Source organism: Dipteris shenzhenensis, chromosome 2 (assembly GCF_047967505.1).
Source record: "Dipteris shenzhenensis isolate YYH24624 ecotype China chromosome 2, Dip_SZ_1.0, whole genome shotgun sequence".
Taxonomy (NCBI): Eukaryota; Viridiplantae; Streptophyta; class Polypodiopsida; order Gleicheniales; family Dipteridaceae; genus Dipteris; species Dipteris shenzhenensis.
In genome coordinates, this window is record NC_141597.1 from 25046886 (window position 1) to 25063269 (window position 16384).

The following is a 16384-nucleotide window of genomic DNA, read 5'->3' on the forward strand; positions in this document are numbered from 1 at the left end:
ACACTGGTTGCACTCTAATTTCACTTAATTCAACCAAAAAGACTCACAATTATGATTCAAAAACCATAACCAACTTTGCCAAGAGCACCTTGACCTCTTGCTTTCTCATGCTTAGTTGTAGCTTGTCAATTCCATTCTTTGACCACCCTTGCCCAACTACGTCACGCAAAGAATCTAATAAAGAGTAACATAGGAAAATCGCCATGGTGAGCTAATGCTGGTGTATGACGAAAGTCAAAAGGCTTCGAGACTCATGAAAGAGAGTGAAAACATGTTGGGATAAACCAAAACTATATCAGTAGAAAGTTACCTTTTGCTACACCATGGCAAATCTGCAAGAAATAAAAGTAAACAATTATTGGATGTAAATTTAGGGGCAAAAAGTAGCCAATCATTGGAAGTAAATTTAGGGGAGAAAGTAGTGGAAGTGGTAATTAGACCAAATAGAACTTCATATACTCAAAACACCAAAACTACATAGTCTAGAAAAGGTAAGCATATGTCACTTTGCAGATGACCCACTAGTTCGAAAACCTCAAAGCGGGTCTTCTCAAAGCTTTGCAAAAAACGTATCCAATTTTGCCAAGCAGGGCTACAAATTAAAGCTGTAGTTCAGTATGCAAATTAATATCATAGCATTAGCGTTTGTGCCTCAATGTTTGAGACCATAGCAGTATTTTGAAACAAAGTCCATAATTCTTGAAACAATGGAGCACCACAGCAACAAGCTAGACACCTCATGAATGTTGAATTACACAGTAAAACTACAGAATGAAAAAAAGATCAGATGAAGAGGTCACATGGTTTTCAACCGTTCTTAAAAAACAGGTTTCCACCATCTGTGTGAGCATCCCCAAATATCCAACATCCAATCACTACGTTGGAAAATACTAATCCAATGGGAGATCTCTAATTCATTCAAACAACGCAGAATGAGTCTAGATACAAGTGATAAATGAGTTCTACTGGCCTCTTGCTGCAACCAGTGCTCATGATCCCAATGTTCAGCAAGTTGCCCTTTTGGGAAACTAACATAACCTCATACATCTTAACCAGGCCTCACCAATAAAATTTGTTAATCTTAATACCTACTTGTCCAAGTTGATATTCAGTCTGTAAAACATGATCTAGAGTAATGAAGGTGTCATGTTCTTTCAATGCTCAATCAGGCCATAATCCCTCTGTGAATGTACATGGTGTAACAAAACTAAATATGTATTGATCCCCTTATACCCCCTACAGCCGTGCCCTTACCCACTTCCTTTAAATGTACACTGAAAGGACAAATAAATACCTTTAGTGCATTATTTTTGTGTCATATCATACATAATGACGACACCCCCGTGCTCAAAAACCCTTGCCTTCAAAAAAACTTTTAGCCACTATATTGCCCCTCCTTAACACAAACAACCAGTAGAGCTGAATTTTTAAGTACGACTTGAGCAAGAACGAAACGGGTCTCCTGACTGCAAGTCGTCAAGAATAAATAATGTGGCCTGCTAAGAAAAATTTTGTAACGTTGTAAATAACGCTTTTTAACCTGCTGCCAGAGTGGATCAGCCTATTCTCAATGACAGGAAGACAACAGAAATTACTTATCTTTAGACAAGCTCTCACATGTCACTTCTTTCGACATAGATCTCCCTGCTCAATGTTACTATGCCTTTTTCATGCCTGTGGAACCATGAACAGAGCCTTTCACTGCTCAGCAAGGAATATTCATGTGTCTTATGTCATCGCCATTCAAGCTCCTCAACAACCTATAAAACTCTCTCTTTGACCCATGAACCAACCATTTCTGCTGCATCTTTCCACGCACTATCCAGCATTATGTCATGGGCAATCGCAGGCAACACCACTGGATTGGTTTCATAAAATGTAGCAGTCTCCTGTAGCCCTTCCAAGTCCTAAAAGTTTACAGCAAGACTGATTCAAGTCAGTAAGTGAGCAGAGAATTGATTATTCACAGTTGTTGAATGAGACAACTAGCTTGGCTGCTATTCATACCCTCCAGCCTAATTCTTAATAAAATCATATGCATAAAGGAGGTACAATGTGTCCCATTCATAAGATGAAATTAATTTCAACAAGCATATAAAGATACCAAACTTTCTTATTTCTCATGAATTCTGAAAGTGCACAATCAGACGGGACAACTCAGTGTTCATACATTTCTCATGAAGCATGTAGAAGCCCAATAACAATCAGAGCTCTGAGAAGAGGGATTTGAAATTTTGGACTTCTAGGGAGAACGTTTAGCAGCAGGATCTTTGACTATCTTGATTTGTCGAGAATATCAGCAGAGAATCAGACACCGTTGGGGAGAAACTCTTGATTCGAGGTGAGCATTTACAACATTGTGCTCAAGCAGGAGTTCTTTGGCTGAAGATGGAAGGCACAAGTCGAGGTACTCATCTCAACAACATGCAACAAACTTGGTGCTCTAGGGTCAAATGTTGACGATAATGATGGAAATGCAATCCTACTTTCAAATCTACCAATGGAGTATGCAGATAAATTAAAGTGCTCATATAGATAATTATAGGCAGAATTCCAAGGTTTCCAAAGAAAGTTCTCAATTGCTAACCAAGCTCATGTGGATAGTGTTGTGACTCAAACAAGCTCACCTTCCTTATATATGGAGGTGGTGAATAACGTTTTAGCGTACTAGTACTTTGTTCCATGTTGAAATTTCGCTTGGGTTTTCTAGGGTGGTCAATCCAGTGATGCGAAGTTATTTTGACACACCTTTGAGATATTAGGTAGATGCAAACAAGTGAGTACAAGTACTCGTGAGCACTGCCTTCAATTGGTTCTGTCAAAGGAAAACAATTGTCAAGATGAATGAATGATTAATTTGCAACACCTGTGATGGAAGCCCGTGTATAGGAAGTTCGAATGATTTGCAAACTCTGAGAGAGAGAGAGAGAGAGTTCTTAAGAAAAGAAAGTGTGTGTGAGTGTGAGTGAGAGAGAAAGAACCAAAATAGAAGGGGGCCATGTAACGAAAAATGGTGTGGGACACTTTTTTAAGAAAAGTGTAAAGATAGCGCTGCCTGGAAGGCAGAACCAAATTTTATAAAAACCTGTTGTTAGAAATGATCCCAATAGAGGGTTATATTTCCGTCCTCAAATGGACACAATACAAAAGAGAGATCTAGAGTCCCACCAAACCGTGGTCCTCTGATCTTACCAAAAGTTGTCCTACTAACTCCTTAGCACCTCTAGATCTCTGAGCCCGGCATGCCTTTCTTTGAGCCGCCCACATGGTAGCCTGTTTGTTGCCCATGTAGGAGCCCCATCTCTGCTTGTTTTAATGTGAGCAAGCTGCCCACATGGCAGCCACATCAACCCTATGGTCCCCCCCCCCGCCCTTTGCTCTCCTCATATGGGGGCTTACAGATGAGGAGGTGACCAACTCTATTCCAACACCCCCTCACTGACACATCTTGGCCCGATTCCAACCCGTCGATGGAGATGCTCCAGTAGCTACCATGTCGTAGCCCTTAGGATAATTGCGGTTTCGATGTTATTTCATGGCTTTTCATCCAATGGCTCCAGTCCGGTTCCGCATAAGCACACCTCCCTGGTACATACGTCCATTTTTGGTAGCACCTAATGGCACCACCTTCTTCAGTCACATACTCGTCTTCAAACTCGAGTACTCCAACTACTAGCATCCTCCAATTGTCCCCCTCATGATGGATGAACAACTTGAAGTCCTCCAGGCACCATGCTCTCAGGGTCTATTCCAACATGTCCTCTATCTGGCAAGGTCTGCAAACAAATAAAATAACCGAGAAATCAAATCCCAAGCATAAATCTAGATTACCTGGACCATTAGTTTCCATTTGTAGTCCTGTGATGTCCCCTCTAAGTCACAACATTTATCTAACTTTCAGTCCACAAGTCCCCCCTCTGTGTCAACAATACCAGCCTAGCACCCAAATGGTTGCAAGCACTCATCACGGTCCTTCACCTTAATAAAGGTTTCCGACTCCTCTGACTATCTCTCAATGTCAGACATCCTTACTAGAACACCGGGGTCTGCATACTTTATCTCAGCAACACCGGGAGAAGTCACCAAGAAAATCTCCTCTATGACCACCACATTGACTTTTGACTCGTCTGACTCTGAGCTGACCCCCTTCTAATCTTCTGTTCTGCTTCTTCTTTCTACAATCATTAGCAAAATGTCCTAGCTCATCACAATAGAATCATTTCATTTTTTCCTCTTCTTGTTTTCTTCATCTGAAGAGTCCGCTCCATCATAGATTTGTCCTCTTGGGCTTGCCTTTGCTAGGCTTACCCGTACCCTTGCCTTGGCTCTTGTCTAGATCTATAAAGCTTTATCATATGTTCCATCATATTTCTTCTCCTGAGCTTCTTGCTTGAACCAACTCCTCTACCCTGCAATCATCGTAGTCACAAAGCTATTGTAGCTCCTGGGGAGCATTCGTAATCCTGGCCAAACTTGTTCTTTGACCAATTGTCGCCAGCTGATCTTCATCTTGGTAATGTGATCATGTATTGAATACCCCTCATCCATGCTCATGCCGTAGAGCTCCCTCTCGAGATCCAAAATCCTCGCTTTGTTGTCGAGCTCTTACATGTCCCTCAAAATGGTTCAAACCTCAAAGGAACTGTCCGCCGTCTATAGGTGAGAAAGTACCACATCTACCGTGATGCCCACAATGATAGCCAATGCGTCCACATCTTGTATTTGCTAAGCTCTCACCAAAAGAGGATTTGTCGGTGTAGTCACTAACGATGCAGTTGTTTGATGTCACTGGAGTCACCGTGGCCTAAGGTATTAACTCTATGCCCATCGCAATCTCCCAAGGCTCCCTCAACACTAAATGGCTCCTGAAATTTATCTCCCACAATCGATAATTGGACCCTCAAAATAAGGGATCTGATATCTATTGGCCATGACAATGAACTGAAAAGAGAATAAGTGACACAACCCCGACACTCTTGAAACCTATGATCTGCAAGCAAACACAAGAGCACACCAAACGTGAGGAAACTGAGCAGGCTGCTCACCACCCAACCATGACATCTATGGGATGCAATCTCAAATCAGAAGATGTCCCCTCTGAGCCACAAGCTGAGCTATTGGCACGAACTCCCAAGCAGATCCTAACCAGCCTGGTGTCCCATACCATCGGGTGGTGTTGTGAAGCCTGGGATCTGCTGCTGGGCCTTGGGCTATGCTATGATGCAATCGTGCGTCCGCGACTCAATCCAGGATCAGACCTAGCACCTGGGAACGAGACTTGCTCCCATCGGCTCCTGAGAACTGAACCTCTGGACTCCTTATATAGACTCGGGCCCCAAGCGCCAAAAATAGCGAAGATCTCTATCTCGTTTGTACCCTTGCCACATCTCTGCAACATTGTCATGTGTTGACACATAGATCATACTGATCTCTCCTGCATGCAACTTACCTCTGACATAGTGATAGTGAACCTCAATGTGCTTCGTGCGAGCATGAAACACAGGATTCTTTACCACTGCTATAGCACTTTGACTATCAGTGAGAATCGGAGAAGGACCCTCCAATGAAAGATGAAGATCAGCAAACAGACGACGCAGCCAAACACATTCAACTGTCGTTGTGAAAGTTGCCCTGTACTTAGCTTCACATGAGGAGGTAGCCACTGTAGATTGTTTCTTGCTCAACCAAGAAATGCAAGCATGTCCTAGAAAGAAACAATTCCCACTGGTGGACTGCCTAGTATCATAGTCTCCAGCCCAATCTGAGTCACTGTAAGCATGCCTCTGCAAGTCACCCCCCCTAGGAAACATCAAGCCAAAAGATTTTGTACCTTGCAAGTAACGAAAAATGCGTTTTACAGCCTGCCAATGCATAATCTTTGGGCTGTGCATATACCTGCTCACCTGAGAAAGTGAAAACTGAATATTAGGTCGTGTATTGCAGAGATAAATGAGGCATCCAACAGCCTGGCTATAGAGTGTGACATCAATTGATTCACCTGCATCATGCATTGTAAGCTTCAGCCTCGGCTCCATGGGAGTGGACATAGGCTTGCAATCATGCATGTTGAATCTGTCCAAGAGTTTTTGAACATACTAGGACTGAGACATAACAATGCCACGTTTCTCTTGAATAAACTCGATCCCCAAAAAGAAATGTAACACGCCCAAGTCTGACATATCAAATGTAGCTTTCAATTGGACTTTGAAATCTGCAATTACTTCCTCATTTGATCTAGTGAGCAGCATGTCATCTACATAAAGAATGATGACCAAAATATCCCCCCCATCCTTCTTGACGTAGAGGGTGCTCTTAGTTGGACTATTGTGTAGCCCCTTGTTGGTTAGAAAGGCATCAATTTTGGCATACCATGCACGTGGGGCTTGTTTCAACCCATACAAAGCTTTATTCAGCTTGCATACCTGATGTGCATTTCTTGAAATTTCAAAGCCTGGAGGTTGTTTGACATAAACCTCTTCCAACAAGTCTCCATTAAGGAAAGCTGTTTTAATGTCCAACTGATGAACATTCCATTCAAAATTTGCAGCCATTGCTATAACTGACCTGATGGTGGTCATTCTGGATGTAGGAGCAAAAGTCTCCTCATAATCTATGCCCTTTTTCTGAGCATATCCTTTTGCAACCAGCCTTGCCTTGTACCGATCAATGGACCCATTTGGCTTTCTTTTGACTTTGAAAACCCAATGTGTACCTATGGCATTCTTATCTGGTGGCAAATCCACGACATCCCAAGTCTGATTTTTATGAATGGACTGCAATTCATTGTGCATGGCATTCATCCAATGCACATTATCATTTGCTTCCTCAAATGTCTCAGGCTCCTCCTCATCAAGAAGAGTACCTGCATAAGCTGTTTCAACTGAAACAGCTCCCCCCATGTGCCTTACTACACTACGAGTCTTGCCAGGCAATGGAGCCTCAAGCTTACTCTCCCTAAGAGTCTGAAGCAACCAATGTGGGACTGTTTTGGCTGCGTGTATCTCTTGAATTTCTTGCCTGACAACTTCATCCACACCCTGAGGTTGTACTAATTCAGCTTGGGGCTGAATCTGTACGTGTGGATCTGGTGGAGGTTGCTGTAAATTCTGAGTTTCAGCGGGGGAACCAAATGCTATAGGAAGCATCCCCTCAAACACATCATCTGAAGAGGCTGGAATCTGAAATTCAGCATGTGTATGTGCAGAATTTTCAGAGAATATGACATCTCTACTAACAAAAATCTTGCATGTAGCAGGGTTGAAGAGACGATAGCCTTTGCTTTGTGAACTATATTCCACAAAAATGCATTTGAGTGCCTTATCTGACAACTTGTGTCTGAACTCCACAGGCACATGGGCATATGCAACACAACCAAAAACTTTGAAATGGTCCACTGAAGGCTTTCTCCCATGCCATGCCTCATAGGGAGTGATTGTCTTCAAAGCCTTTGTAGGAGCCCGATGTAAAATATAGTTGGCACACATGAGGCTTTCCAACCAAAACTTGTGAGGCAACTTCTTACTTGTGAGCATGCCATTACTCACACAAGTTACCTTCTTGGTGGGTGAAGAATGCAGAGTTACAAACAGACCCTTCTTGGAAGTGATGTGCTTTGAAGCACCACTGTCAAAATACCAAGTATGAAGTGTCTCATCAACACTAAAGGAGCATTCATCCTTTGAAGGATCGTAAGTGCAAGTCAAGAAAGCATATGGGTCATCATCTTTAGTGGCTGTAATATCAGAACTACCCACTGAAAAATCTGAAGTGCAAGACAGAAAGGCATAGTGCTCTTCAACCAAGTTGGCTGCAACATCTCCGCCATCATGAGAATGTGGAACTGATGCATCTGATACAGCCATACCGGAATCCCTTTTCTTCTCTTTGGCTATGCGCTTCTTGCACTCTCCAATATAATGACTTGGCTTCTTGCAATAATGACAGATGCCCTTCTTTTTCTGCTTATTTGTATCACCCTTTGCCTTATAAGAAGGCTGTCCAAAATCAGCTTTATGCTGATGTGTGGGCTGATTGGCATGTGGCTTTTGCTGCCCTTTACCCTTGGGCTTGAACTTGGAGAGCATAGCATGCTCGCCAGCCCGGATTGCCATATTTCTGCGAGTTTGTTCCTCCTGCAACAGAAGTCCTACCAACTCGTGAAAGGAGAGAGGATTGCTGCCCCCCCTCAATGACAAATTCAGCGAGGTGTGGAAACCGAGATAGGACTCAGGAAGAGAGTTCAGAGTGGTGGTGATCATCTCTGAATCCGGAATGACTTCATCAATATTCAGCAATTGTTCCCTGAGGTCCTAAAGCTTTGTGAGGTGAGAATTCATGGAATCTCCCTCCTCCATATGTGTATGGGAAAGTTCTTGCTTCAGAAAGGAAACTATGGCATCATTTCTTGCTGCAAACATACTCTAGTATCTCCCAAGTTGCCATAGATGTCTTGCATGACCGAATATGAGGTATAATGAACCTCTTGACAGAAAGAGAGATTACTGAAAGAGCTTGTGCATCCCTAGAGTCCCATCTTTTATGCTCTGCTGTGGGAGCTCCTGGAGTGATTGCTCCAACCACCTGTGCTACATTTGTACCTCTACCCCTGCCTCCAACTGTGGGAGTGATAGGTGTGGTCGCTATATCTGGTCTTGCTTCATCTCCATTGACATAATCCCAAAGATGTCTGCCAACCAAGATATTGCGAACCATGAAACTCCACAAGTAGTTGGTGCCATCCACCTCATCCTCCTGTGTGAGAACCCCGAACACCTCATTGGAGTTGTTCTGAGCCATTTATACCAGAAAATATCAAAGAAAATACAGCAGACTGACCAAGTGAAATCCCTTCTTGGGATATAAAATGCACAAGTAGAATCTGCCCACAGTGATGAATACTGTCAGAGCCTGTCAAAGGCTCATAATGCACTTCAATTGTCCTACAAATGCTCTCCAAAAGTTCCAAAAAACACTGCAGAATTTGCCACTATCTGCACTGTCACTTAAAATGAGTCCAAAATTGGCTGCAACAGTCCCAAAATGCTTTTACACTGCCAAATTGCATCCGAATGCCAAAAGCCCCAATTTCTTTGGGGAAATTGCATCCAAAACAGGGCAAATTGCCTGAAAACCCCAAAAATGCAAGAAATTGCTGTGTAAAGCAAAAAACCCCAAATTTCTGCAAGAAATTGCAACTCAAAAGGGGCAAATTGATTGAAAGCCCCAATTTGCAATTTATCTGCAAAAGGAGTAAATTCTACTGCCAATGTGCTCACATGTAACTCAAATTGAGTCCAAAAAGCCTGCAAAGCTCCCAAATTTCTCTTCTTCTGCAAAATTGCAATCCAATTGCAAAAGCCCCAAATTTTACAGCCAAACAATGGCTCAAATGCACAAAAAGGTCTGCCAAACAACCAACTGTAAATGTCTGCCCACGAATATAGAATGCCCCAAATTTTAAAATGAAATTGAGCACAACGTGGGGCAGTTTGACAAAAGCCCCAAATTTTACAAAATGCTCAACTTCCTTCTCAAATCAGCTGCCCAAATTGAAACGCACAGTTGCCTGCAACTAGTCTGCTAAAACAATCTGCTCCGAAACAAAATAATTGTACAGCAGATAATTGAACGGGCTGCTGTTGTACGGAAGTACAGCTGGTGCTGAATGGATGTATGGCTGCTACTGCTGCTGGAGGTGTACGGCCGTACGATTGACTGACACAGGACTGTACGGCTCTATACGGCTGGAGGTGCACGGACGTACAGTTGACTGATGCAGCTCTGTACGGTTGGTTGACGCAGGAGTGTACGGCCAGTCAGCGCAGGTACTGTACGGATGGTACGTACGGACTGCATGTGTGGCTGTACGGCAAACTCGAAATCCGTACAACATACGGACATTGTACGGCTGTTCAGGGGCTGATGTACGACAGGCTGTATGGTTGGAGCTTTGTCACTAGTACGGGTGTACACACAGCAGCGTGGGCTGCTGTATGGCTGTACGGACGAACTACAAGCAAAAGGTATGAAACTGTACGAAAGAGCAATGATGGTACTTGCAGGTCGTACAGACTGTACGTCGGGTGTTGAGCAAAGAGCAGGGAGCTGTTGAGCTAGGAGTAGGGTCTTGCTGCTCTGATACCAAATGTGAGAAAGAGAGAGTGAGAGAGCAAGAGAGCTGAACGACTGTCTGCAATAGATGAAGTGAAGAAGAACAACAAAAGTGAAAGGTTTTTTCTAAGTGACAAAACCTTATAGTTCACTAACCGTAGTTAGTGAACTAGCTGTGGTTAGGGGAAAAAACCTCAAATGAGGGAAAAGTGCCCCTAACCTACTTATTACATACATTGGTCACTGCTAGAATATAATAATAATTCTAACAAACATCACTCCAGATCCTTTTCCGGGAGATAAGTCTCGTACCAAGGAGATTGTTGACACTTGGTTGCACAAGTGGCAAGTACACTTCTAGTTTCACCCTTACCCGGATGACAAGAAAATACAGCTTGCAGCAGGGTTTATGTCAGGAAAGGATTTATTGTGGTGGAAGGAACTCCAACCAAAGCCTAGAATTCGAAGGAGTCTTCAAGAAAGAGTTTTTGAAGGAGGAAGATTACGATATCATAGGCAAGCTCAAAGCTCTAAGCTGAATCTGACTTTTGAGTTTTATCTTTAAAGGCTTCGGGATTTGCAGACCAGAGCTAGAAAGATGGATCCAGTGACCTTGTTAGGTTTCTTTGTGGACGGTTTGCCTGACTTGTACAAATTACAAATCAAGAACAACAAGTGTACCACTTTGCAAGAGGCCATGAACTATGTGCGCATCTATGATGATACCATGGCTAGTGCAAAGGGAACCACAGTTTCCGACAGGGGTGGGAAGAACAAGAGGAAGTTCTTCTAGTCCACCACTGGTACCGGGGAGTCAAAGTCTATAGACAACGCCTCCAAGAAACATTCGACTCAGGCGAAGGATGGTCGTGCCCATTTCCTTCGTACATTGAAGTTAAAGAAAGAGGGATGTTGCTTCATATGCGAGGAGCGGGGCCACACAAGGAATGATCATCCTAAGCGCAAGAACCAGATGCAAGCGCCGAGACCGAAGCTCCATGCGGGTCCAAGTACCAAAGCTAAGGGAGCTAATCAAGTTTCGATGACATGTATTTCTGTAAATATCATTACCTACCCACTTTCTTGTAATTGCACTTTTAATAATTCGTTATTTGGTTCCCATGATCTTTTCCAAGTTTATGGAGAAGTTAGGAACCAAAGAGTTCACATTCTCTTTCTTTGTTAATTATAAACTAGTGCAGAAGATGGGGCTATCCACGATACCTAGCGATCACACCTACAAGGTGCAGCTTCCAGCTAAGAAGCAATTTTGGGATCACAAGATTGAAGCACTTTCTATCCGGATTCAAGACTACACAGCTGCTCTTACGTGCTATGTCATGCACTTGGAACATGTGGACTTGTTAATCGAAATAGAGTGGTTTAAAACCCACGATATTCGGATTGGATGGAAAGAGCATACTCTTTCTTTTTTGGATAAGGACACCCAATTTTGTATTCAGTGTGATAATATTCCCTCTTCTCAAGGACCTATTGTATCTGCGATGCAGCTTTGAAATATAATAAACACTTCTCATTATGAGGTGTATCAGTGTGTTTTGATTCCGCTTTCTTAAATTATTGTTTCTGTTAATAACAAAAATGATTTAAGTGTGTTTGAACACCGTGAATTGAGAACGTTGTTGGATGATTTCATAGATGTATTCCCTGCTCAACTGCCGGAAAATTTACCTCCAGAACGGGCAGTAGACCATTGCATAGATTTAGTACCTAGGGCTCAACCTAGTTGCACCTTATAGGATGAGCTAGCTTGAGGAGGATGAGTTAGCTTCACAGCTACAAGATTATCTGAATATGGGTTATACTTGCCCAAGTAAATCACCTTGGAAAGCACCTGTCCTCTTAAGAAAGAAGAAAGATAATTCGTGGAGAATGTATATAGATTCTAAACGATTGAACAAAGTGACAATTAAGAATCGATATCCTCTTCCTCGTTTTGATGATTTGATAGACCGTTTGGCCGGAGCAAAGTATTTCACTAAGATTGATTTGCGTACTGGTTATCACCAAATCCGTATCTATGCTAAACACATAGATAGAACCGCATTCTGAACTAGGTATGGCCACTACGAGTTTCTCGTATTACCTTTTGGTTTGATCAATGCTCCTACTACCTCCAGCAAATGATGAACGATTTGTTCCGAGATTTTCTGGGCAAATTTGTTGTCATGTTCTTAGATGATATCTTGGTATATAGCCGAACGCTAGAGGATCACATTGGACACCTCCGGATTGTCTTAGTTATTCTAAGACAACATAAGCTCTATGCCAAGATGAGTAAATGTGACTTCTTTATGAAGGAGATCATTTACTTAGGACACAAGATTTCTTCTAAAGGTATTAGCATTGATCTGGATCGTATCCCAAAGGTTTTAGAATGGCCTATCCCTCAGGCTGTGAAACAACTTCGTTCTTTCCTAGGATTCACGGTTTTTCTACAGAAGTCTGTGCGTGATTATTCACACATCATGGCACCTCTGCCAAACATATTGAAAGGTCGTGCACGCAGGTTTACCCAGCCGATCTCATGGAATGATGCATTGAACAAGGCTTTTGAAACCTTGAAGTTAACTATCAAGGAAGCACCCATTCTTGCATTACCCGATCCTACCCGGCCTTATGTTTTAGAGGCCGATGCGAGTGATTTTGCGATTGGGGCCGCTTTATTCCAAGAGGGCAGACCTGTAGCTTTTGAGAGTAAAAAGCTAGACGACACTCAATATCATTGGTCCACACTAAAAAAAGAACTCTATGCGGTTGTGTATGCTCTCAAGGTTTGGAGACACTACTTGTATGGTTCGAAGTTTCTTATATTGACCTATCACCAGTCAATCAAGTATGTGTGTGACGGGTTTGAATTGAGGGGATGAAAGGCTAGATGGACAGAATTAATGCAAGATTTTGATTTTGAAATACGTTATCGAAAGTTCTCGCTGAATAGTGTGGCGGATGCCTTTAAGTCGAGTCAAGTTTGTAAATGCTATGTCATTTACAGAAATATCCTCAAACCTATTTCAATCCTTGAGAGGGCTTTGCGCAACTCATAGTCATTTTAGTTCTTATTGGCAGAACGTCCAGGATGGGAGCTCCATGGTTGATCAGGGCTCAGGGATTGTGCCACCTACGGTATAGGCGGCGGGAGGTCAGTGGATGATTAGGAACGGCTTGCTGTTCCGGAAGGGAAAGATATGTGTGCCAGATGTTTCAGATCTTCGATCCAAGATTCTCTGGGAGTGTCATGATGCTCCTAGTAGCTAGACATCCAGATATACATCACACTCTGTCTCTTGTGAAGCATACCTTTTATTGTACTAAGATGCGTGCATTTATTGAAAACTATATGGTAGGTTGCCGGGTTTGTCAAGTTACTAAGGCAGAATGCCTTAGAAGCGCGGGTTTATTACAGCCATTGCAAATCCCGGGTAATAAATGGGAAAGTATTTCCATGGATTTTATTACTAGTTTGCCTAGAACGCGCAAGCATCATGACTCCATTTGGGTCATAGTGGACCGTCTGACAAAAATGGCTAGATTCTTACCTACTAGAACAACTATCTCAGCTGTTCAGCTGGCTCACAAGTTTGTGGACCATTTGATTAAGTTGTATGGTTTGCCCTCTGACATAGTCAGTGACAGGGACTCGAAGTTTACAAGTAACTTCTGGAAACTTGTTTTTGAGAAGTTGGAATATGAGTTTCTCAGATCATGCACAATCTGATGGCAGTACAGAGAAGGTCAACCAATTGATTGAAGATATGCTTTGGGCATATGTTGCTAAGAGACAGTCTTTATGGGAAGATTATCGACCTATGATAGAATTTGCTTATAACAGTGCAAAGCATTTGAGTACTGGTTACAGTTCTTTTATGCTTATGTACGGGTTTCAACCTAAGCCACCAGTTATGGTTGGGTTAAAGGGAATCCAAAATGATGCTGCAAAGACATTCTTGCAAGACATGCAAGAAATGTTGTAGTTTGCCAAGGAGTCTATTAGAAGTGCCCAAGATCGGGATTGATTTTATACTAATAGACATCATTCACTTAGAGAGTTCTTTGAAGGAACGATGGTATATTTGCGTAGTCCCAAAGAATCCAAGAGCCTAAGTACTGGTTTGGTTCCGAAGCTATCCCGCAGATATTGTGGTCTGTTTAAGGTTATTAAAAGAATTGGACCAGTTGCATATAGACTAGAATTGCCTCCTGATGTTAAAGTACATCCAGTATTTTATGTGAGTAGACTGAAAGAGTTACTGGGTGTGGATGATCAACTTGTTTCTCCTCAAGAAATAATAGAAGTTACAGATTTGACTTTTATTCCACACGAACCTGAGAGTATTCTTGAATTTTGTGAAAAACAGATTCGTAATAGAACTATCACGGAATACAAGATCAAGTGGAAGGATCGTGTTGAGGAGACCTTACGGAACCTCCAGAGGACATTTTCGGGTTTTTTAGCGAGCTCAGGAGTGAGTTCTTAGAGGAGGGGAAGTATGTCATGTGCACGGATTGGTCACTGACGTGTAATGGGTACACAAGACTAGCTCAGGTAGCCTGGATAGGCTTAGAGCTAGGCAAGCTTGATTCTCGAGTTCTTCACCGAAGCACTTCCACGTGAAAAGTTTGAGGCATTTCGCAGTGCCCTGAACTTATCTCCTTTTGGTGATTGATCATTTCCTTGTACATGACATTGGCACTGCACGGGGGTGTTAGAATTATTATTATATTCTAGCAGTGACCAATGTAATGTAATAAGTAGGTTAGGGGCACTTTTCCCTCATTTGAGGTTTTTTCCCTAACCACAGTTAGTTCACTAACTACGGTTAGTGAAGGATAAGGTTTTGTCACTTAGACAAAACCTTTTCCTTTTGTTATACTTCTTCACTTCATCTATGCAAACAGTCGTTCAGCTCTCTTGCTCTCTCACTCTCTCTTTCTCACAATGTTCGGACCTAACACTGAGGCCATGGCATCCACATGCGTGAGCCCTTAAACAGTGCTAGTCAAAAGTGTGAGTGTAGTCTGAATCCCTTGGAGTTGCTGTGTCAACCTCGTTTGATTCGTGTTAACCTTCTCAAACTTTTCATCGAGAGCAGTGGTGAATTCACTGAAGGCTGTCTTCGTAATCAAATCATCACACAGACCCTGGTCATCCTCCACATGGTAGTTCATATCCTGGTCTCCCATCGCAAGCTTAGGGTCTACAGAATCAATCATAACTGAATCAGATCTGATGAAGAAAGTAGGCTGAGAGAAGAGAAGTGACAGGTGGTCTCGAAACTGGGGGGCTGGAACAAAGAGAGAAGCTGACGAAATAGAGGGGATGAGAGAAAGAGGGCTGGCTGGACGAAAGGAGAAGAGGCTGGCGGAGGCTGTCAATCCAGGAGCCGAACTCCTTGCTGTCCCGTACGGAGGTCTGCAGCAGGCGGAACGAGAGGGGGAAATCGGGAAGGGATTGTGGAGGGGTAGAGGCTTGCTCACAAATCTGCCCGTAGGGGAGGAGCTGCTACTGCGATAAGCTCTAGAGTAGGGGAGTGATGCTTTTAGAGGGCTCAGCCTCTAAGAAAGCTCCCCCCTCCTAACTTGGAGGAGTAGTGCTTTTTTTAGCATCCAGGCCCACCCCCCGAATTCACGCAGCCTTGCCTGCGGCCTGCTCCAACCTATGGCGCACCCCTTGACTCCCTCCTTGGCTGCGAACTGCTCCAGCCCTTGACGCCCTCATGGTCACTGCTCAGCCCACCGTACCTGGGTTCAATGAAGGCTCCCCCTTAGCCCATCGCTACTCTCCTACCAACGCTTCTCTCCTACAATCCCACTCCCCTACAATCGCTCTCTACCCCTCCAAATTACTCCTAACTCTCACTCTCACCTAGCACCTCAGTTCAACGTCAAATTCACTCTCTCTCTGCCTTCTCCTACCTTCTTTCCCTGATCTAAAACCACTTCCCTTAATCAATGAACCAATCAAGCACTTGCAGAGTAATGAACATAAATTTCGAAATGAGGGCATACCTCGAGAAAAAATCGTCCAAAATTCTCGCAACAGAGGTTCCTACCTCAGGAGTTGGCTCTGATACCAACTGACACGACCCCAACACTCCTAAAACCTCTGATCTGCAAACAAACACAAGAGCACACCAAACGTGAGGAAATTGAGCAGGCTATGCTCACCACCCAACCATGACATCTACGGGATGCGATCCTGAATCAAAAGATGTCCCCTCCGAGCCACGAGCTGAGCTACTGGCACGAACTC

The 16384-nt window shown here is 43.2% G+C and overlaps 1 protein-coding gene across 2 annotated transcripts in view; it reads right to left on the reverse strand.

The window, feature by feature from the left end:
• Positions 1–1024: 1024 nt before the first annotated feature.
• Positions 1025–16384, reverse strand: part of LOC147904531 (alpha/beta-Hydrolases superfamily protein) — a 29252-nt gene continuing 13892 nt past the window's right edge. For both annotated transcript variants that reach the window (XM_087394616.1, XM_087394608.1), the window contains one exon: positions 1025–1907. In XM_087394616.1, the coding sequence (XP_087250742.1) occupies positions 1829–1907 (79 nt within the window). In that variant the 3' untranslated portion in view covers positions 1025–1828. The remainder of the gene's footprint in view (positions 1908–16384) is intronic.